The following is a 24260-nucleotide window of genomic DNA, read 5'->3' as shown; positions in this document are numbered from 1 at the left end:
ATCCAGCGTGCATGTTGTATGTGGGTAACTAAAGAAAAAAAAAAAAGGCCAGATAAAAATGCCCAGAGGGAGTGAGCTAATGACTATCTTCCCATTACCTCATGGGATCATTAGGTCGACATGATCTCTCCGCGGCCAGTACCGGAGGCAGTTCCCCGCCGGGACGGAGGCCAGCGGCCTTTCCCGTCCCCTCGCACAGGTGCACCCTCAGCGGGAAGCGCGACCCGCCGCCATGTCGGGGCGGGCACGGCGGCACAGCCACCCCGGCTCCCCGCCCTGCCCCCGCCCCGGGGGGCTGCTGGGCAAGGCGGCATTGTTGGCCGCGTCCATCACTCCTCGTCCCCGGCTGACATAATGAATGCGCTTGGACACACCTTCCAGCCCGGCGGAGAGGCGCCGCGTCTCCACGGACGGCCTCACCGAGCCTTCCGCTGCGCTCCCCACAGCCCTCGGGGAGGCGCCCCGCCAGCCCGCCCGGCCCCATAGCCCGGCGCCCCGTCCCAGCCCAGTGAGGGGCCGCGGCGGCCGGGCCGGGCTGGGCAGGGCGAGGAGGGCAGAAACTCTCGCTATGCTGCCCAGCGCCCTTTACTGGGACCTGGTGGGCTCCTCGGCTCTCCTCAACCTGCCGGCGGCGCCGGGCTTCGGCAACCTGGGCAAAAGTTTCCTCATCGAGAACTTGCTGCGGGCCGGGGCTCCGAGCCCTGCCCAGCTCCGTCCCCTCCCCGCCAACCCCGTGCCCCTCAAGCTGTGCCCCGCGGCGGAACAAATCAACCCCTCAGGGGGTCCCTTCCCGGCAAGATGGGCTTTCCAAGTGCTTAACCCCTCGGCGGCGGACGGCGGCCGCCCGCCAGCGCGGGCCGCGGCGGCGGAGAGAGGCGGCATCTTCCCGCCGGCAGCCACAGGTGAGCGCCGGCCCCTCCCGCGTCCTGCCGCCGGGGAGAGGGGACCGAGGGGCTTGCGAAGGGCTCGGCCCCGCGCTCCGCACGGGAGCGGGGGCAGGAGAGGCGCGGCCGCTCCGAGGAGCCCGTAGACGGCGGCGGGACGCCGAGCCGCGCTGGGTACCGGGGCGCGGCGGGGGCTGCGCCCGGGGTCCGGCCGAGGGTCTCGTCCTACCGCTGGCAACGGGACGCCGAGGAGCGGGTGGTGCGGGACGCCGGGCGGCGGCTTCCGAGTGCGGCCGGGCGGCGCACCTGTGGGTGCAGAGAGCGCGGTAGAACCCCGTGATGGCCGCGTCGGGTGCTGTTAAACGCCCCTAATCGCAGTTCTTTCAGGTCTTGATGTCCCGCAGCCTCAAGAGGTTCGCCGCCAACAGGCGCTCCGGGAAAGTCTGAAAATCCAAGTTTTGGGAGGATGCGAGCGGTCCCATCCTCCTAAATAGCGATAGCAGCATAGGCAGCAGCCCATTTCTCTACACGCCCTGCCTTGCGGGACAGCAAGGCGTGGAGGACGCGGCTCCTCCTGCCAAAAGGAGAATGAAGCCATGTAGAACAGGCAGTTTGCTGGAAGTTTTGACAAAACCAGGGACGGGGGAAAAATAAAAAAGTTTTAAAGAGGTGTAAAGGTGCGTTGTCGGCCTTTCGGCCCGGTGAGAGCCAGCGCCCTGCCGGGCGGTGGGGACCAGCTCGCGGCCGCCGGGGGCCCGCAGGAATCCGTGCCATAGGATTGGAAACAAACAGGTTTACAAAACCCACTGAGTTTCTTCAATGTGACGATTTTCTTATAAGTACATTTTGTCTGGGCACGAGCAACATATTTTAAGAAATGCGTACTTCTGTTAGTCATGGAACTGATTGTAGTCAATTCATTAAATTTGGTATTAGACTTGTTATCTACGTCGTATTTTGCTTTTCTGTTAGAATGCATAAATTATTCAAATACTATGCGGTATCTAGGAATTTTTATTTACGGTGATGTAGTTTTAAATGTGTTTAAAATGAAAATCATACAAGCAGAATCGTACTTATGTGTTTGAGATGTGAAACAAAAAGGCTTGTTTTGAGAACAGAATTGTTTTCTTTTCAAACATAATTTTATTTCAAGTCTATCCTGCAAACTGTTCTTCAAATTCCTAAGCAGTATTTGATCCTTTAGCGTTATGTACTTTAAAGGTAGGCAAGAGAGAGTCAAAGTGTGCATTAACGTTTCTGGATGTTCCCGACTTCTCAGGTAAGTGTTACCTTAAGCATAGCAGTTACTTAAACGTGTTTGTTTTAACTAACTATAGGCTAGGCCAAGGGAACAGGGCAAGTGCCATCTTCCTGCAATTCGATGAATATTATCCCTGCCTGCCCTTTGCCCTTACCCTAAAAAAAAAAAAAAAAATTCAAGAGAAAATGCTGTATTTATTTGTGGAAAGAGAGATAGCAGATGCCCCAGCACTCTTATTGCTAGAGGTAAAGGTATTTTGTTGGGTTTTATTTGTTGTCCTTAGTTGTTTGTCTGGGTTTTCATTTGTTTGTTTTAAAAAGCTGTGGGTAAATTGCTACAGAAGTTCCCGAATGCCAAGTTTTGCAAATGCTTGTTTCCAGGATTATTTCTTCTTTTGATTGACCCATAGCAGCAGTTGTGATTTTAGTGTGTTAGGTCTGCCTAGTGATTTAGAGTCCAGTCCTATGCTTCTTCTGATACCACAGCTCGCACAGATCTTGGCAAAGGCACCAGGCTCTTAGATTTGAGCAGGGAGAAATACTAGTGTTTCTTCATTCATTGTGCACCCAGAAGAAAATTCTCCTGTGACTGTACACTTGCAACAGTGACTTTTATACTCTAACAGGGATCTGTTGATTCTGATCTCACTTGTATGTCTTAAAGTGATGAGGATGCTTAGGTGTCTCAGCATTCATAAATTTGAATTAGATTGGAACTGTCTTGCTGAGCCAGTTTGTGGTTTCTAAGGTGTCTCTTGTCTCTAGTGTAGGTGTATACTGAGGAAACTGTTCAGACCAGACACTGCATTTGTGAGTAGGGTTGGGGTGGTCAGGCTGTGTGTAATGTTTCTTGTTTATACAGTGATAGGGCAAATGAGCATTTTGGCAGAACAAAAATTTTAGCCTTCGGGGACTAATGAAGATATTTTAACTAAGGAATTTGTGCTAGGTAGGGTTTTTTAATGCACTGATTTTTTTTTTTTTAAGAATAAGCTCATATTTGGAACTCCCAAATCACATAACATTTTGGAAAATCTTTCTCAAAGTCTTTAAAAGATTATTGAAAATGGTAAAGCAAGTTTTTTTCAAAAAATCTTTCTGAACTAGCAAGTGCTTTATAGATCATGCAGGGACTAAAAGTTCCCCAATAGCTTTGCATAAGCCCAGTTTTCTTTTATTTTTTTAATTTAAAAAAAATTGAAAAAGTACCAGACTTTTTGGAAACAGTATATATTACTCATGTAGTCCCAAATTCTGGTGAGGTCACCAGAAGTTCTCAAAAAGAAGAAAGTGTAAAATCACACCAGAGGCTTAACTGAATAAGCTGAACCTTTTTATATGTACCATGGTACCTACAAAGGGAAGACTTAAAGACAGCCCTCCATTTTAGGGTACCTTTTAACACTCCATAAAAGTGCTAAAGAATGTAAATTCTGTATTCTTTCTGTAAATTGGAAAACACTTATCCATGGTGGCAAAGGAAGACCAGGTGTGTTGGCATTCTTGAGCTGGGCTATCTCATCATGGTAATTTTTCCTTTTCTAATTCCTCAGCAACTGAGTTGTATCAGCAAGTTCCTTCCTGTAATTTACAGGTTTCAAAGTATTAGTTGGACTATTTCAAGTGCTTATCTGCATGTGTATTTGACATATATCTCCTGCAAAATTATCGTGAATAAAAAACTGAACAAGAACTCTGGAAGTGTCACACCCTAAATATTACATCATCTAATGAGCATGGTAGAAATAAATATATTTGTTGTATGTAAAAGTTTAAATAATCACTTTCCAACATTATATATGTTTAAAAAAATTAAATGTAATCATTGTAGGTGTCTGAAATTAATTTGGTTTAATTTAAGAAGAACACGAGCAAAGAGCTTGTTACATAAAACTTAGGAAAGAAAAGCAGAAGGAGCATTACTGCTGTACAATATAAACTCATGAGCCTACTGCAGTGGTATGCCAAGTTATACTGGTTTGGGATTACCACAGGCTTTCTTGCACTTCACCTGAAGCCCCTTTGCTCTGTGCTGTCCTCAATTTCTTCTTGCTAATCTGGGTTTTAGTCCCTTGACTCCAAACCTGTTGTTATCTTCTGGATAAATTAGAAGACTTGACAGTTTTCTTCAGTGTTTTCTGACACATTAAAATTGGCCAGACGATGCTGAGATGCTGTGTCTTGTAGCACAGGTGCTCTAAAGAGGTCCACTTCAAATATTTCCTCATGACTTAGTTTCCAGAAAGATTGGCTGGCACTAGAGCAGAGTGACCTCCTTGGGGAATGTGAAGTTACTCTGCTACTTGAAATAATTCTTCTAAATATCTCTGCTCTTCTTAAGTAATTTGTCCTGGAGGAGATTGACAGTAAGTGCTTTACAGTGCGAATATGGTCATGTGGCAAGAACGGCAAGAACGTGGCTTTCTGCTTTAATTTTGGCATTTTTGTAGATGAACAGAGAAAGGAGGTTGAAAACTGCAGTAGAACAAGCAGTGAGATAATTCCATTGTAAAACCTATGGAGAAATTTATCTTAAGGGATTTTTGCCTAAAGCATCCTAGAACACAAGAGGACAGAATGAAGGAGAGCACGTATAACAAAAAAGAAATCAGAAGAACTATATAGTAAATATAAATTGGACTTAGAGTAAGCATCTATAGATGTATTTTATACATATCCCGATACATTTGTGCTATAGATGTGTCTTCTCTTTCTGTAACATTTGGGTACTTTACATTTTGATGCAGTTATCATCACATTGTGCCAGTGAGATAGGAGAGATTTCTGTTGTGTAGAGAAGCTGGAGCAAAAAGAAATGAGGTGACTTACAAGATAATACAGAAAACTGGTAGCATTGCAAGGAAATTAAAGCGAGTCTTCTACAGGCTAAGTCTCTGGAAAATGGTGTCAATTTTTTCCTTCTCAGGTGCTGACACTAATTCTATCCTTACTTGAATCAAACATATCTTATTTCCCATATTTAATAAACTGTCTTGTGTTTCTTTATGACAACAGGAGATTTAAGTGATATTTTTTTCTTTAATTTTGGACCTCTTCTTAGTGAATTAATGCTTATTAATTATTGATTTCAAGCCAACTGGCAGCCAGGGTGTGTCCTCAAACGACATGTAACACTAGCTTTCAGTAAAATAAAAGACAGGAAAGAGCCCAATGTTTTGTCTTGACTCATCTAACTCAGGCAACAAGTTGACTGACAAGTCTTAGGATTTTCTTGTTATGTTGGTGTTTTCTGGAGATAGAAAGCTTTTTTAAGGTGGGGAGATCTATTTGGCATCTTTTCTTATTCCCTGATTGCCAGGAGCACTGAGACACTGGAATTGTTTTGAAAGTTTGTCTTTGGAAGCAAAGAAGTTTTTGTAAGTACTAGAAATCACAGACTAGCACGTTTCCTGTTTCCAGTTAACTTTGTGAGCCATTTAATAGAATTCGTCTGGAATGCCCAGCATATTTTAAGAGTGGCTGCAAAATGGCTTTTAAAGGACAAACTGTTGTCCTCATTGTGAGGTTGCCAGAGCTAGACTAGTGCCAGCTACTCTCCGACCCAGCCACTAGTCTGGCAGTCTGTGCTTGGTGAGGAGTACGAGCATTGGCTGGACACTGCTCCTTCCTTTGGCTGCTCTCGCGGTGCCGTCTCATAGAAGGAAGAGGATCCTGAGTTTGGTCCTTGGCAAGATTTAGATACTACCAGAAGATCTCAGAGCTGCACTTGGAAGACAAGTGGTGGAGTTTGTGCAAAAAAAATTGACCGAGTTGAATCCATGGAATCAATCATGCTTTCAGTTACTGAATTCTGTAAAATATATTTTGTACAGCAGAAAGAGCTGGTCTTCTGAAATCCTGTAGTACATTGCTGATGATTTTAGAAAACATATGACTGTGGTAAGGATTAATCTCACCAGCTAAACTCAAGTGCAGATTTCAGGTTTTATTGTACTGTGTCTTTATTATCTTCTGTTAAGAAATCCTCCTAAATTTTGGAAGGCGAGTTCTCTGCTTCCATTGCCCTCTGAAGGTGTTTTGCATTCTTTTATAAAGCAGCTCTGCAAGATAACTGATGTTTTACATGGTACTTTTGTGGTCAGTCATGACCCCACAGCAGAAAGGGGAGGGTTTTTTTTTTTTCCAGTTGTACACAACTGCAGGTATATAAAGCAGTAGGAGACTGTTTCAAATGTCTGTTATGTAGACCCTGATATTTATAAAATTATACATCAAAATATTTTCAGTAATCTGGACTGTGTTTCTTTGAGGTGAGTTGTCACTTTGGAGAAGTGGCCTTTGCTTTGTGCTTAAAAGCTTATGAAAATTTTTCATGAGAGGCTGCTTTTGTCTGCAGTTGTAGCACATAATTCTCTTGAGGTATTCTGAATGTGTGTTGAGAATGTTACCTCCTTGTGACTATGTGAATATCTCAAGTTTCAACTTGAAACAAGTATTTCCTTGTACAAATGTAAAAATACTAAACCCTTTTTGTTAAAAAAAAAGAAAAAAAAGAAAAAAGAATTCGCCATGTGTTATTTTTTATTCTAACACTGTTTATATTATCTTGGGACTTTTGTCTGTTTGGAACTAGCAATACTGCAACAAGTAAAGACTGCTCCAGGTAAAAAAAATTGGCTAATCAGTGCATAGCACAGGAATAAATGGTGCATTTTGGCCTCTTGTAAGATTTTGAATTAGAGCTGCAACAATGAAGAACCAGTGAAATGTCAACTTGCAGCAGATGACCCTAATTTTGCCATGCTTGAGGAAATAATTTCTAAACAAATTGTAATATGTTGAAAATCAAAGGAAATAACTAATGACTTTCTAGCTGTATTTTTACATTTTCGAGAGTCTTTATGGATGTACAGATGATAGTATTCTTTTGATGCTACCTATGAGGGACAAGAAGAATGTCATGGCAATTCAGCTGTTTAATAAAAAGTAGGTGTCTTGTCTAAGCTGTAGTCAATACAGAGAGATGCCTCCAGAGAATGAGACACCTTCTGTGTCTGTTTTAAGGTGATGAATTGTTATGTAGAGCTACTTCTCTCTTCTCATTGACTGAACAGGAGGACCAGACAAGGAACTTGGGCAAGACACTGAACTTTTAGACAGAGAACTGACAGTGATGCCTGTTAACTGGTAATCATCAAATGCTGAGGCACACTAGTACATGGGCATCCTGAGGAAGGACAAAGCCAGAAAAGAAGCTGGTAGATCCACAGGTAGATTCCCATCTTCTCAATAGCAAGGCTGTGTAGGAGGCATGGATAGGGTAAAAGCCACTTTTACTCCTGACATCGGGGTACCTGTGGAGCCTGGCAAACATTGTGGAGTTTGGTCGTAGCTTTGGGTTGTAGAGGTGAGATCTGACCATGTATTGTCACCAGCCTCAGGCTGGTGTATTTCCTCAGGTGGTGAAAATCAAGTACAGCAAATTACAACATAATAATTAGGCATGTGAATGATGCCTCTGAAAATTGACAGTGATTAATGGGGTTTCAGATAATCTGCAGTGTGATGCTCTTGGCCATTACATTGCTGTAGATGTAAGTGATGATTATGCTGTTAGCACATTTCAAGCCCATTTTGGGGGCTGCTCTGCCAATTTTTGAAAGCCCCACCACAACCCAGCATAAAAATGTAAGCCCACTTGCATCCATGTTTTGTGAAGGAATTTAAAAAAAAAAAAAATATATTTAAAACTTTAAAACCCTTTCTCTGAAGATTTGGCAGTTTTTAAAAACTGACCTGTGGATGCTACTTGGCTTTACCCTTTTGGCTTGACTTCCTTTAAGCATTCATGTGGTTGTGTTTTACAGGAATAAATAGGAAGCAAATGGTAACTTTGGGAGTGCAGGAAAGCCAGTTCTGAGGGGTTCTGCACCACAGGCTCTTTCAGTAAGTTTTCCCACTTCCATGTGATGGCAGTAGCTTTTGGGTGGGATATGGCAGTGGCTGCTGCTTTGTTCTCGCAGTTGGAGGCTCCTCTTCAGCTGATTGAAATGCTTTGGGAGTGCAAATCATTGCTGCTGGAACATTGCACTCTAAAGACAGTAACCACTAGGGCAAGAGCCATGACTCATCATGAGGTCCAGGGCTTGTGGTTGGGGAGCAGAAATACAACTCAGCTTGTGGATCACTAAGCTGGCAGAGCTACCACTGGACTGTTTTCAGGGGGCTCTTCATGACATGAAACTTCCCTGCAGCTTTGCAAAAGACTGCTTTAAACATTGCCAAGAATGGATGTAGGTAGGAAATTGCAGTTGTGCCCATGTTATGAGCACAAACCATCCAGGGTTCTCAGATAAAATGTGATAGTTTTACTGATAATAAATTTAAGTTTCGTGCAAGGGCTGGAACCTAGGCATCACGGTGCAAAGCAGTTCATGTGGACTTAGCAATTCTTGGAGAATTGAAGTGTTCATGCAGCTTGAGGTTTCTCTGGTCCTGTTAGTTTTGTTAGCTGGCTCTAGGCAATTTTCTGAATAATTTTTTTGGAGGTGTTCCAGCTCTCTTCCCAGATTGTAACCACATTTTTATCAGTTATCTTTAAAACCCCCAACAGACTAGCAGCATGCGCAGGGAAGGAGCCTGTATGGATAATATGGGAAGTTTACCATCAGTTTTACTTTCCCTCAGTAGCCATTTTTCCTTCACCCCTTCCCACTTGCCTGATGGCTCATAGCCTACACTCTTTACTAAGTTATTTTGCAACAGTAGAATTAGAAAGAGTAAACAGTGTCCTTAATAATAAGCCATTTTCAAAGTTGTGTAACTGAGCTGGACTGTATTTAGGAACCTTACTCTCAAAATGATGGATAGTTGGAAGGACAACTTTTGTATGACTTTTTATAATGGAAAGGCTTTTGAATTTATAGTATTTTCAGAGCAGACAGTGTCTTTTAAAATATCAGTATCTGAACTGCTTTCTGAGTTTTAGCACTAGATAAGCTTGAGGTCTGTTTACATGTTTAGTATTATTTTATTGTCTGTGAAATGATTTCTATTCACAAAGGTAAATGTAGTGAACATAATTACTAGAATTTGCATCTGGCACCAGTGTGAAAAGTATTTTTTTTGTGAAAAAAACCCCATACCCTAGATATTTAATACTTTTCTATATATGATCCAACACATTTTCTTTTAAGGCATATAGTACAGGTTTTTGGAGTGCCAAAAGGCATTTATATCATGCTTTGATACTTTTCATGCATGTGTGAAGTTAAACCTGTAAGGACTGAGTTTTGTGAAATGCTTAATTCCACACAGTCTCAGTTTTATGAAATAAAGCTATAAAGCAGAAAAAGGCTTAAGTGTCCTGAATACAAATTATTAGGATTTTACCCCTGCTTTAAGTTCCTGTACATCTTTGGGGGCAACAGCTGCCTTTTGGTTAGTGTGTACCTCATTCTGGCCAAAAAATGGCATCATTAATATTCTGACATATCAGCAATTTTCAGCCTTATGTGAACAGCAAAGAGTGTTTGCTTTAGGTTTCTTGATCAACAAATATAGATAGAGTTGCTGTGACGTATGTGAAAAGAAAATAATAGGTAGTCCTTCCTCTATAGTGTTCTCAAAACTGTATTATGTCATTTCTACAGGTACAATTTCAGTATAATCCTAGGCAATTTTAATAATTCTGCTAATGGAGTTTCATATACAGGTAGTGGAAACTATTTAATGTGATGACCTCTGTTTTTTTTACCAAAGATAAAAAATATACTTGCATATGTTATGTTGAAGCATTAACATTTTTCTGTGTGTAGAACTCCTGAGACAGAGTTGAGTATCCCTGTATTATGTATTATAAAAACATTTTTTTTATTGATGTAACTGTGCAAAACTGCTGCGCATTGGTGTGAGTGCAACAGCTTCAGTGCATTTAGAGATGTAGTTTCATGTGCCTAATGTAGAATTCACCTGTGCATCAGTATAGCTGCAGCACATTAAAAAAGGTTATGAACTGGACATGCATGTTGGCTATAGGTGTAGAGAGTAGAAAAAGAAGCTTTAGAATGCTAATGCCTGGTGTAAATAATCATGGCATTGTTTATTCCTCAGGAACTAGACTAAATATTGAGAAGTGAGCTCAGGAACCTCTTTGTTCAAAGTTACTTGAGGACCTCACCTGCATCTTACTTCTTAAGCAAATATTGTGCTTCCAAGAGATATGTGTGCTGCAGGCAAAAAAAGCAGCAGTTGGTTGAAAAAATTAAGTAAAATGCTCAGGAAAGTTAGACTCATGATTTCCATCAACTTGAGCAGAATTAGGGTCAAAATTTCCTCTGTTTGCATCGTGGGACTGTGCTACTGTGCTAAATCATTGTCAGCAACTTCCATGGAAATATATTGCTTGTTTGGAGTTTGCTCAAGCAAAGAGTTTGCTTAAGTTTTTACTGTGATCCATCTTCAGACCTTTATGCTTGCAGCCTACTTGTTGAGAGATGTAATGAATGGAGGAAACTGTCCTTTCCTATTCCTGTCGTTACTTGCAGGAACATGCTGTCTGTCTGAATCAATAGCTTGTTCCATTCTGATTTCTCCAGGTGTCTTCTGGTTTTATCACATGCCATATGAATTCCTCATTATCAAAACAGAGCAAGGAACTGGACAGAGTTAAGAAACCACAAGAGGGAATATCAAGGACAGGACAATGTGTCTGACAAAAATTGCACGGCATGAATAAGATGCTGGAGCAATGATTGGAGGGAATAGGACATTATGGCAGCCAAGGAATATCCAAGGCATTTAAGAAGAAAGCAAAGAATGCCATCCTCTGTATTCTAAGTTATATTTTCAGAAGTGGAGAGTTTTAGTTGACTGTAAGGGAAATTTGATAAAAGCACAAGGAATGAGCCTCCCAAGAAAGGGAGGAAAAGCTCCTTCACCTGAGAGTCTGGGAATTTCATAGGGTAAAATATACTGTCAATGATAAGCTTTAATGTCCAAGAGGTTGGCTGATATTTATCTTCTGCAGCTTCTGTGCTTCTTGAGTTTTTCAGATCCTTTCCAGCTTACACACTTCACCAGCTGCATTGAGACCCTTTGGATACATGGGATAGGTAGTATTTGACTGCATGTTCTTGACTATTTTAAGTTTCTAAGGATGTGGTTCCACATTTGGTGGTCTTGTGTGAAAAAGAAGCTTTAGAATGCTAATGCCTGGTGTAAATAATTCTTTTTTGTAAATGTTTTTGCAAGTATATGCCTCAAAACCAGGTAGTTAATTTGTATTTCATTAGAAACAGCAAAATTTCAATAGAAAGCTCTACCAGCAAAATGCTTATCAATCAGCAATTGCAAGTTAATACTTTAAAAAATGTTTTGAGTTAGACTTTTACAGCAATAAAATTTTTGCTCTGAGGTAACAGCAAATTTAAGGGTCAAGAAACTTATTTTGAGATCCATACATACATATGGATCTCAATTAATTATGGATCTCAATTAATATGGATCTCAATTAATTTTCTGAGTAATACATACTCAGAAAATTAATTTTGAATGATCTTTATTTTTACTTGCAGTTGAAAAACTTAAAAACTAACAGCATGGCTTAGATACATTTACCTTTCTTTCTGATTGTTGATTTCTATTTTTTTTTACCCAAGTCTGCAGTTACTTTTTTTTTAAATTTATTGAGGGTTTTTTTTCTGGAGATTTGAACAACTACACTACCGGCTTTAGAGCCACTTATTTTGTGCCTAAACTAAAACAAGAAAGTGACATAGATGTTTTCATGATGATCACATTTTACAATTGTGCAATTCTAGCAATGATGTATCTTTTTCAAAACAAAAAAATATTCCAAGTTTCATAGTTGATTAATACAAGCAAAAATTGATAGGTAATTAAGATTAATGGAAAAGCCCGTGAGCCTTATAGAAAAAAATTAAGGGATAAATAGATAATGAAGACCTTTCCATGGTTTGGAAGCTCTTTTTAGATATGAGAGATTTCAATTTAAAAAAATCTGTGAAAAATTTACCAAGTATTACCTAATTCTGTGAATTGACTTTGTAGAAGGTTTTTTGGTTGTATCAAACAGAGCCTTCAGCAAGTAGTTTATTTAAATTTAGAGCGCTTGTCCAGCAAGACTAAGTTGACAGTCAGAATAACAGAAACAGGCCCTCTAGTATGTTCCTGTAGAGCTCAGCTGTTTCATCTCATGGCATTTTATAAATTTTATTCCTAAAGGTTTCTTGTTGAGGACGTTATTGGTTTGAGTGCTGTTAACAGCACTGGAGTACCAGCTGATTTTTTTTTGTAAGATGACATGCTTACTAGAGTTATTTTACGTAACTTTCAGATTCATTTTACTCATTATTTCAACAACATATTATTGGAACAATGTGTTCAATGCCAATATTTAGGAAAGCCCCCATAATTACAGCAATTACAGAAGGAAAGTCCTAGTCTGCAGAGCTTCATTCTTATAAATATAGGGAGAGTTTTGCATGAGCTACGCCTGTAAAATAACCTTGCTAAATTAAAGAGCAATTACTTGGTTTATCATTGTTTGCCTTAAAAATATCACCATGTTGAAAAAAGGAAAAAGAACTTGTGGGGCAGGACTTTACACACTGACTTTTTGGAGGACTGTTGTTATGAATATCACCTAAGCTCAATGGATAATCAATTAGATCTATGCTTTCTTTGCAGCTCTTTCCAAACACTTTTTTCTCCGAGCCCCGCCATTCTACTCAGCATGCTGCGGTGGGTCCTGTCAGCACCCTGCATCCCCCACTGCTTTTCCAAGTAAGTTTTTATGCTTCATCAGTAATGCTTGAGTTATTCTGTAAACCAAAGCAGCAGGATTTAATTTGTTCTGGAAAACTAATTGGTGATGCAATGGCAGCAGCTAATTCCTTAGTAAAATCACAGCAATCCTATTCAGAGGGTTTCCAAAGATTTATCAAACTTAAGTACACTGAGCAATTGTGAGAGGTTTCTAATGGCATTGAGACACCCAGACAGAGCTAACCTAGGAAAGTGCCTTGTTTTCAGTTTGCTAGAAACAATTCTTTAAAATCAGTAACTCTTTTAAAAATTAGTGTCAATAAACGTTTGCAAATAAGAAAAGAGCTGGAGGATCATAAAATGCGTGCTGCATTTTAATGTTTGTTAGGGGTAAATTATGATTCAGGAAGCTTTATAATTATTTAAATACAACAATCATTCTTTTTGTAGTAGTCAAATGTATACATATGTTTAATTTTGTTTCTCTTTTTTAATCATAATGTAAAAAATTGAATAAGTATGCTGAAGAGAATTTTGACCAGTGTTCACTATCCATTCAGGATTAAGAATCCATTTAATCCAAAACTAAATTTAACCTTGATTGGGAAGATTGCATGCCAAAGTTTAAGAATGGTCAGTCATGATTTTGTGCTTATGGCTCAGGAATGAAAACAGAAGAAAAAGCACAAATTCTTGTCAAATCCAAATGAAAATTGGAACTTATATGTGCTCTGGCATATAGTTTTTTATCACAGTTGCATTCAAACCATTCCTGACTAAAGTGCATGCTTTTTATGAATGTTTCAGAAGGGCAGTTGCTAAGTTGAATGATTCTTGACAAGTGAGGCAGCAAATGCTGGCAGTTTAATGAGCTGCAAGTTTCTGAGCACCTCTTTAGGGGGCTGACACTTTCCCACAGAGCGTTTTACATGGCCTCGGCTCTCCCACAATGGCTGACAGCACCATGACCAATCACCACTTTCACTTTACTCATCCACACGCGACCTCACCACAATTTTTCACTGTGCAGATGAACTTTAGGAACCATTTCACATTGAAAAGGCCTGGGCAAGGGTCAGTTGCCCTTTTGTATGGCCATAAAGCAATACTCTATGTGCCAGTCTTTTCTCCTGTCTCACATTCCAAGAGATTTTCTGGACACCATTTAAAGCACTTGACTGAAAAATAAAGCAGTGAATGAAACTGACTTTTATAGACTCATTCTAGCTCATCTTCCCATATAACCCTGTCTACCTGAAAAGGGATTTAGTGGATGAGCTGAGTGTATACAGGGACTTGCTGAATACATAGGCCCATTATCAACTGTGGGGATTGTTTATTAACCAGGACTGATACACTACTATTTTGGAAGTGACCTATTAATTGTCCATTTAACTAGAATGTATTGAATTCTAATGAAAAAATGGAAACCATGACTAAAGCTTTTACTTGCTCCTTCAAGGTGGTCTCTGCCATGAAGGCAAATGAAGATTGTTCCACAGATTAAGAGGACATTTATCACTATATATTAGGACACAAAGGAAAGACTTAACAAAAATCAAATCAGTAACATAAGAAATAGTTGGTCACATTTATGTCAGCAGAACACTAAACCTGCTGCATGTTCAGAGTGACGAGCTGCAAAGTGACATATTTAATTTTGCTGGAATTGTTGAAATGTATAAATGACTGCCTATCCTGCTGCACTGAAAAATTCTATAATCCCCAAACTGAAATTTAGTTTTTGTGTAACAGTTGGAGTGCATTTTAGAGTATGGCTTATTTAAAAGAAAATTCTCTAGGCTACTCAGTTGGTGGTAGGTTTCAGATTTTTTGCTCCATAGGCTGTTTGTTAATGCTTCTGAGCATTCTGCTCATCATTAAATTTTGTTCAGTTAATCTTTTAAAATCCTTCACATATTGTGCCTTAGAGTGTAAAGATGCCTCACTATTAGTCTAATATAGGTGTTAAGCTGGACCCTACATGCTGCCTGTACAGGAATTAATTGGTGCCTTGAGGCTCCAGCAGGAGGTTGTTTCCTTGCTGATTGACTGTTAACAACCAGCCAGGCAAGACAAATTTTAAGGGGTCACATAATTTGGCGTCCTCTGTCCTTGGCTGACAACTCCATTGTGGAACAGAGGCCGGGAGGCAAGGACCAGCCCTGTTACGCCTCTTCCTTTGCTGGTGTCTCTCATCCCACAGTGGGGATGAGAGAAGATACCAGTTCTGCTGCTGGTTCAGACTGTACCTGCCAGTAAACCTGAGAATGGCTGACAATTCAGCAGAAACTACTCAGAGGCTACCTGGAAAAAGGTACCTAAATTCACTAAGTTCGAGAAGAAAGAGAGAAAACATGCTTGAGAAAGGAAGGCTCCCTACTTGCTCCCAGTTTTGTAGGTGTGATCGGAGCCTGCAGTGGGGGTTATGAAGGGGTTCTGCAGTCCCCAGAGAAATATCATCCTGGCTTGCCCTTCCATTGGGGTATTTTGACTTTTGTTCTGCAGATTGTTTATTTTGGTTTGGATGAAGTCTGACTTTGTATCACAGTGTAATAAATATCATGACATTAACCAGTAGGTTATGATTTTTGTATCTGGTCTTAGATGTAATTTTGAAAATTGAAGTACATCTGTATAAATTAAGGATTATTTATACTATAACATTGCAAATCATAATAATTATTTTTTACCACACACTGTTATGAGTGACAAATAAAAAGATTTTGATTTCTTGATGTGAAAAGTTCAAGAAAAGAATTGACAGAATGCAATGGGCTCTAAATCAGTAATGTTTTACAGGGGTAGTCTTATTTTAGGGAATAATCATTGTACACTTGCTCAGCTTCTAATGCTCTGCTCTACTGGTTGGAGCTGGAAGCAGGATGTAGGGGCAGTGTAAGTAATATCAATATTGTGTGTTACCAGTAACATATGGCTACAAAAGTATTTAGTCAACTTTGCAAGACATACAGATATGTACTTCAGTTTCTCATCATTATGCTACAATGTCCTCAGTATATGTGTGTTTGTTTTTCTGTGGGTGTTAAAAGATACATGTATGTATGTATGTATGTATGTATGTATAATATACAGAAGTTGAAATGTGGTGTAGCCCCCAAGGACAGTTTGTGGAAGCTGCATCTAGATTTCATTAGTATTTCCAAAAGCACTGTATCAGTTGAAAAAACATATTTAATTTCCCCCCCACCATGTTACAGCTGATTAGAATAGATAGACTTCTACACAAAAAAAAACCACAACAAAACGTTTAGTATTTTAGAAAATCTAATTTTCAGGGAGAATTTGCTTTTGGCTTTGGTATGAAAATGGTCAGATCCTTTGTAGGAATTGAGCAGCAGCACACCTTTGCAGCTGCTGTAACTATAAGCTGGGAGGACAGTCTAGGCCCATGGACTTGAGAAGGTGGACAGCAGGAGGGCAGCCTGCATCTGAATTGCCACTCCAACAGCAAGATTGTAGGTGTCAGTGACTGTACAGCTATGGCACAGGTTTCTGAACCAAAGTGCAGCTGTTTCTTGGCCTGCTTGCATCTCCCTAATTATCACATGCCCTGCTTGATGATGGCCTCTATTCAACGGATCCTTGCTCCTGCTTCCTGAGTATTTGAGGAAGCTGGGTGCACTGGAAGCATATGAAGCCTCACTAAGGACTGCTTCTCATACACCATATCTTTCTAGGGAGAGGGAGCATGGGAAAGCACTATGGCTTTAAGTTTTATTGGGTGTGAGGAACACAAGAAACTTATCTTGGGGTTTCTGTGTTCTTTGTGTGAACACTTCTACTTCTTCACTGCAGCTCTGTCCCCCAGCTTTGAGGCTGTTTTCCAGGGTAGGGCTGCCTCTAGGCATGCATTAAGGGGATGTGATTGCATACACTGAAAGCTGCCCTCCTAGACTTGTTGTGAGATGTCAAAGGATTAGAAATCAGGCTTAAAGAAGTAAGTCCAAGTACTCTCCAAATCCTCTAATATAAAAATTGCTGTAGTTTCCAGAATACTAAGTGGATGACCAGGGATTTTCTGAGAAATAGATCAGTCTAAAACTCTTTCATTAGTTAAAAAAAAAAAAATGGAGGAAAGCCTACTTAGTTTCTTTGAATCACTATTACAGACCACTTTTATCTCATTTTACATTCCACAAAAGGAGTAAATAAACTCATAGGAAAACTTGTTGCAGTTTACTCAGTGGTGATGACAGGCAAAGAAGAGTGAAGTTCCTCCCTGACTGTATTTGAATTTTGCAGTAGCATGGGCTCTGTCCTAAAAGTCCTCTATGAATCCTCATCTGATTTTCTTTGTACCATGTCAGGGGGAGTCTCTTGGCTACTGATAACACCTCTAGATCCAAGTGAGGATTTAATCCTTAATGAACATGACTGAAGCATTACAACACACTTATAACACCAACAAATCAAAAGTGGGACAAGAGTCTGCAAACATAATGAACAGCACTTAATATTTCTCTGATATGTCCTAGATGTTTTGGGAAATTCTCATCTATTTCCAATAGGGGAGGAAAGTGTGCTGCCTCTTCTTACCCAAGAGTCTAACTCCAAATCCCGGAGAGGCATATTAAGAAGAGCTGTCTTTTCTGAAGACCAGAGGAAAGCTTTGGAGAAAATGTTCCAGAAGCAGAAGTATATTAGTAAAACAGACAGGAAGAAACTGGCCCTTAACCTGGGTCTAAAGGAGTCTCAGGTAAGAAATGTACTTTTGGGGAGAAATCTTTAAAATGGCTTTGAGGGAGGAAAATTAACAGTGCAGGGGTAGCCCTGAGCTCTTTTACCTGCAAAGACCTCAGTAAACCAATGGCAGTTTAAACCAGGGAATACTTGAACAGTTTCCTGGTTTATTTTCTGTTTGTGTACATTCAAAAATTGATGGCTTCATTTTCACAAAAAGAAACATGACCTCCGTGTTTCATTTCCACCTCTTTTTTTTTGCTGTCTGACAGAGCTCCCTTTGGGGTAGGGAACTATGCTCCATCCCACTGCTCTAAAGGCAGCAGAAAAAACATGAGAGCATAGATCATTCCTTCATTCCACTGAGCACCCTTTGCACTCACAGATGAACAACTAGGGACAAGGCAGTCAACAGCACTTCCTCTGGAACTGTTCTGCCCAAAGAGACAGGCAACCATTTCCTATGGAAAGACACTTGACTGCACAAAGAAGGAGATTTTCAGAGCTGAGAGATACCCTAAGAAGAAAAACTTTGCAGGGTGACCTGCTAAAACACCCCCACTTTACTTGCCAATTCCCATTTCATGGGATTTTTTGCATGAGTTGGAGTTGGTCTACCGCAGGATTTTAGAGCTTAGCTGAGGGTCTAATGCCTCCAGTGAGCTGTTCTGACTGAACAGCTACATTAATAGTGGTGCTGAGCAGCAGTAGTCCAATCTGGACTCTTTGGGACCTTGCCTATCTGCAGATAAAAACAAAGGAAAAATGCCAAAATCCCTGGCTTGAAGAGCACAAAATCTGAAAGAAACTTGGGGGAGGAGGTGGGGGGAGTGGAATTGGAAAGTTTGTGAGGGCATGTAACAGAAAAAATGAACATAGTACTTGCTGACAGGTAGGATTCTGAAGGTGCTGGAGTAGATGCAGCCCTCAAGATTTCAGCTGAATTACTGAGAAGTGACAGTACAATTTTGTTTCTTTGAATGCAGTAGGGGTGAAAGTGCTTAAGATCCATGTGCAGAAGCTGTCTGTGGGACAGAAAAGCATGGGAGTGGTGATGAGCGCTCTTGTCATCTCTATCTTGGAGATTTTCAGAACTTGAAAAGGCTCTCAACAATTTGGTCTAACTTTGCAGTCAGCTCCAGTTTGCACAGGAGGTTAGATCTGGTGGGCTGTGGTCGTTCCTTGCAACCTGATGACTCTGACACTGTTGCAAGCTCTGCAACAATAAACAGTAAAACAAGCAGAGTGTGGTTTCTCAGTGTGATGTACAGAACTGTAATTTCTGCAGGAAAACTATTTCAATCGAAATATGCAATTGCATTCACCAGTGTGCTGTCTAAAAAATTTTCCAAAATGCAGTCAAATTCCTAGTATTACAGTTATTTACTCAAGATTATTTTCTGTGCTCATGTTATTCAAGAGAGCTGGGGTGTGTAAAAAATAATGTAATGATACATAGATAACCACTACAAGAATACAATTTTGTGGTAGTGACAGACCAGATGATATTCATCTCTCTTTTTTCTTCCCCTCGTGAAAGGAAGAGAAGTTGCTGTGGGGGTTACTTCTTCAATTTTCTGACCAGTTGTGCTGGAGGAACAGTACCTGTCATCTAAGACAATGATTCTCAAACCTTTGAAACCACAGCCCCTTTGTCTTCATATCAAGTATCTGAATACTAGACCTAAATGCAAATGTTTAAGGGAAAAGAAAACACAATCTGAATAATTTGTTTGATCACCCTCACCTTTCTTCTCTTCATGTAAAACCAGTTTCTGGTTGTATACTGTCCCAAGCTTTCCCCAGCATTTCATAAATGCCTTTGAATGCTTGTGTTAAGAATTGCAACTCAAAGTTTTTGAAAAGTTGATTTTATCTCAAAATCACGTGGGATCTAGGCAACTCCTGGAAAAATGTAGTCAGGCAGACAAAATGTCTCTAAATCCTTAATCCCATCTCCTATGTCACAACACACTTTTTGGAGCTGTATGGCCAAGCTGATTTTAGCTATGTTTGTGAAAGAGACAGCCAGAGGCTTCTTACAGCCTCTGCTTAATAGAGGTCCTCACACCACCAGTAATATCACTTAGTTTTTTTAATGATGGTACTAATTTTCTCTGGGAATTCTCTTCTGTCAAGAAGGATGTTGCTTGTAGGAAACTCTTCTAACCCTAGCTATTGGGCTGTCCATTTTCCAGTCTAAGCTAAGTAATCATCTGTTGTAGGTGGTGAAAGTCAAGGAGAATATTTGTTCCAGGTGCAGTAAATAGTGATGGGAAAATCCTCAGATAATGTCAGTCAGCTGGCTTCACTGGTTCTCTACTGTAACAACAAATAAGGAAGGAATGTGAAACTAAGAGGATGGAAAGGAAAAAAACACTTGTTAGGCAAAGTTGTTTAAAGCAAAGAATAATAATAAACTCTCGTTAATTTGCAAACAGGTGAAAATCTGGTTTCAGAATCGAAGGATGAAATGGCGAAACTCCAAAGAAAAAGAAGTGCTTTCTAACAGGTGCCTCCAAGAAGAAGGTCTTCAGGAGAACTACCTCTCACGATCCACCATGAATTTTACCTCCCCATGCCCATCTGTGTGGGAAATGTCTGAAGAGCGGGCAAGTCCAAGGTGGAGGGAGAATTCTCCAGGAAATTCTGAAAGACTGACTAGTACACAACCACCTCCAAGAGCAAATTCATTGCAGAGCCCACTCTATTTGTATCCTGACCAAGACACTGCAAACAAGGCATCATCAAGTGTAAGGGAGTAGGGGCAGTTTGTAGATAGAGTGGGAGAGTGCAGGCTTCAAATAAGCAGTCTTTTAAGATTAACAATATTTGAACATTGTAAAGCTAACTAGTTTATGCTTCAAAAGTATGCTAAAGTCTAACACCATTAAAATTACAAACAACTAATGACTAAAGAAATATTCTTCAATATTCAGTCTTTTCTTGTGTCTTTTCCAGTCTTGTACTGACCTTAAAAGTAAAATAGGAACTGATGGTAAGTAGAATGAAGTGAAGAACATGAAGCTGAATTTGTGCTCTGATTCATACATCTGCACTGTATGTGATGTTTGTTAAAAACACACTAATAGAGAATCACTTTTATCTCTCATTATAGTCAGACCAATTAATTTTTTCTGTGCATGAGATAAAAAGAGCTCTTCTCTCAAGACAGTAAGTGGTTTTGGGTTCTTTTAGAAATTCATTAAATAACACAATAGATCCATATGGACAAATATAAGCATTTTGGTGTGTTTTCTCCATCTGTCTTCACCTATGTCAGTATTCAATTAGCTTTAAATAGTATGGTCATAGATCAACTGATAACCTCAGTAAAGTTATGCAATATTAAAAGGCAACCAACCTAGTCTATAAAATGTTCCATGTTTAAGTAACTCTGATGAGAGTGTTTACTGGAAAGTGCAGTTGACTGGCTTCTGTCTTTCTGTCCATGCGTGAATCTACTAGCATTCTTAACTTTGAATGGCAGTGCCTTTTTTTTGGCTGTTGGTAGAATATTTTGTATTTCAAAACTGTAATGACAGTGTGCAGAATTATAGCCAAAACCACACTAAGCAACAGACCCATAACAGAAAAATTGCTACTACAGCCAGTTCAGAAAATTACTTACGGAGATGATGTACCAGTAGTAGCATTATTCCTGGCTTACTGCTGTTTAAACTGGTGCCAGTAAGGACACATTAGCATATATCTGTGTCAAAGACAGGACAGTATTCTGTGTAATGCAAGTAGCCTTGAATATTAGTAAAGCTACTTAAAATTATTTGCTTGCTTAATACAATTTAAGGAGGTCAGTCTATGAATTTAGGTGTATCTTTCTTTGTTTTATTTGCAAATCTTTATAGCTCAAAATGGGAGCATAGCATTCTTTTTTTTTTATATACATTTATGGATGCCTTTGTTTAGAAGAGAGACTAAAGATATTTTATGTTACAGGCAAAACCTTATGGAGAACATTATGGTTTTATAGGGACTATTTTCTTTCTGGCATTCATACATTTTATAGGTGAAAGATTATGATAATCTAGTCTGGTTTTTCATATCATATATGCCTTGAATGTTTCTCAATATTCTTGCCTTGAGCTCCAAATATTTTGAACTATATTGTACATCTTCCAAAAAGCCATGCAATTGTTGTGGAGTAAGTTGTTATATATTTGCTATTCCCCTTGTTACTTTGTATTATCTGGGAGGTGAAGTTTGGATACATCTGCAGCTAAAAAACTTGAGGTTTCAATGATGATCCTTGTATCATTTATGCACATTTATAAGGTGAGTTTTGTACCTTGCCTTGTGCATGTCCTGCTGTCTTAGTGGCCAAATATGCAATCCTAGTCCTGCATTATGTGGCATTCTTGCATGTGATTTCCTCTGCTTGATTTAAAGAAAAAGAACAAATTACAGAAGAATTAAGAAATTATCTCTTCCTGCATTTACAAATCTTCTTTAGTGTAAGCTGCCTCAACACCTACCCTCAAAAGCCCTTGAGCACATGTTATATACTGGTCAGTAATGAGAGGAGTTTATTCCTCCCTTGCAATTGAAATCCCAGAACCAACTCAGATTCTGCAAGAAGCATTTGATGGGGACGAGAACAGATAGATTGTGTACACGTGGGGATGAATTTGGTTGAAGTGCTGTCTTGTTTGACCAGCTCCTGCCTGAAGAACCCCAGCTAGGGTTAGTAGCCCAGATGGTTGTGAAATTGCATTACAGGTATTTCCAGAGTACCATCTAATGACCAGGTGGTGGTATATATGTGTGCATCTAATCATCAGTGCTCCCCACGTTGGAGGAAATCTGTATGGTAGGGGTGATGGGGTTTTTTAATCTCATTTTTAATGAAAAGGGAGCCTTCCCAGGTGCTCTTATTATTTTACTGCAAGTCAATGAAGCCTCAGTGCTAGAAGCAGCACTTTTGGAGATGGGAGATGTGCTTCAGAATGCTTCTTGGGAAATTCTTTCAGTTCATGGTGTTGCAAGCACAAAATGTGAACTACTGTCAAAACTGAGCTGATGTGCTGAACAGAATACATCTGACAGCTGTCTCACTGAGGCAAAGATCAAGCAAGGCTCATGCAGCATTGGTTTCACAGTTGTAATGTTACAGGTGTTTTAAATTCAACAAATTGTGGGTTCACTCTAGCCTGTTAAAACTTAAACCATTTCAAGGTTCTCCAAATCTCTTAACACCTCCTATCAGTATTCTTACTTTACAGCTAGAATGAAGTTTCAGTATGCCACATAAAAGATCCTTTATCTGAAAATGCTGACCAAGCTTTTTAAAAAACCCTAAAAGTATACATGCAAATCTTGAATTATATCTAAAATAGTCTGATTAAATTATGATTTAGGCCCATGAAACACACAATTTTGATTCCTTTGATTTTGTGCTATATAAAGGAGAAGTTTCCCTTCGGCCCATACTGTGAAACCTTGGTAAATGAGAAATAGCACCCTGTACAAATACAATAATATATTTAGAGTGCCAGTCTTTTCTTTGTGAAGGATCAAGTGGTATTCAGTTTCTTCAAATACAGTATTTGAAGATATTCTACTAGTTTTAGAAAGAACAAAGAGAGCACAAGTATGCAAAGTGCCCAGCAGATACTTGAACTGCTTCGTAACAGACACAGTGCAGAGGTGAAAGGTGTAGTGCAGCTGGTATAAGGGAGTGACATTGTAGATATCTGTGACACCTAGGTTAATACCAGCAATGTGCTACTTGGACTTCAAAGATTTGACCTGATGGATGTTCTTGCAGCATGGTTGTAGGGTATCTGAGGTATTTCCTGTATGTAGCATTTTGAGACTATGGTTACCAGCTGTGGAGTATTATGATGGATATTTATTGAGATCCTGGGACTGGGGAGAGTTCGGGTACCTCAAACTGCAAACTGCAGTTAAAAACCTCATCTCTTCAGAGGCCGCAAACAAAGCAGATACTTATACTCACTGGGCACCTCTCTGTTTGTTCTGGCAACTTATCAATGCTAATGTAATACAGAATACAACAAGGAAAGGGAGGAAAGGCTGAGACTCAGTGCACGCATTGTTAACCAAGCTGCAGACTTCCATGTTCCCAGGCTGTGCTGCTGACACAGAGATCTCACTGCCCAGCCCAGCAGCCTCAGAGACAGAAGAGACTTTTCTCATCCCACCTATTGAAGATCCTCCACATGGGTCTGAATGTGGATCTTGAAAGTATGTTCTTAAAGACAGGCAGAGGAGCTTCCCTGATAGCTAAGAAGAGGCTGCTGATTTCCTTCAAAGCTCTTGGACTTTTAAAATGTGTCACAATGCAGATTTTTGCAGTCTGTATCAGGCACAGCCACAGTCATATTTTACTGCATGTGAATGACTCTGAGCCCATGAACATGAAAGACCAGCTAGCCCCTCCATGGACCTCATATAACATTGTTAAAAGCTGGATTTGCTGACCACATGTGCGTCAGCACTTAAACTTTAGTTGTACATATTTACAGTATAAAATGGTTTTCTGAAAGCTACCTTGTTTTTATCAATCCTTGGCCAAACAGGAAATAAGTGTTATGATCTGCTGAGAACAGGGCTGCTTTAAGGCACAAAACTGCATTACTAACTTCAGTGTCAGAACAGTAGTACAAAGGTCTAATGTCA

The 24260-nt window shown here is 40.0% G+C and overlaps 1 protein-coding gene across 1 annotated transcript; it reads left to right on the top strand.

The window, feature by feature from the left end:
• Positions 1 to 358: 358 nt before the first annotated feature.
• Positions 359 to 20365, top strand: DBX2 (developing brain homeobox 2; the record flags this gene model as incomplete). Its single annotated transcript, XM_084205663.1, has 4 exons — positions 359 to 902; positions 12819 to 12914; positions 17429 to 17616; positions 20042 to 20365. 4 exons carry the CDS (start codon positions 359 to 361, stop codon positions 20363 to 20365), a joined length of 1152 nt encoding a protein of 383 aa, XP_084061789.1.
• Between the last annotated feature and the right edge of the window lie 3895 nt (positions 20366 to 24260).

The sequence above is a fragment of the Fringilla coelebs genome (assembly GCF_963513975.1).
Source record: "Fringilla coelebs genome assembly, chromosome: 5".
NCBI classification, from domain to species: domain Eukaryota; kingdom Metazoa; phylum Chordata; class Aves; order Passeriformes; family Fringillidae; genus Fringilla; species Fringilla coelebs.
This window is presented reverse-complemented; position numbering and strand designations above follow the sequence as displayed.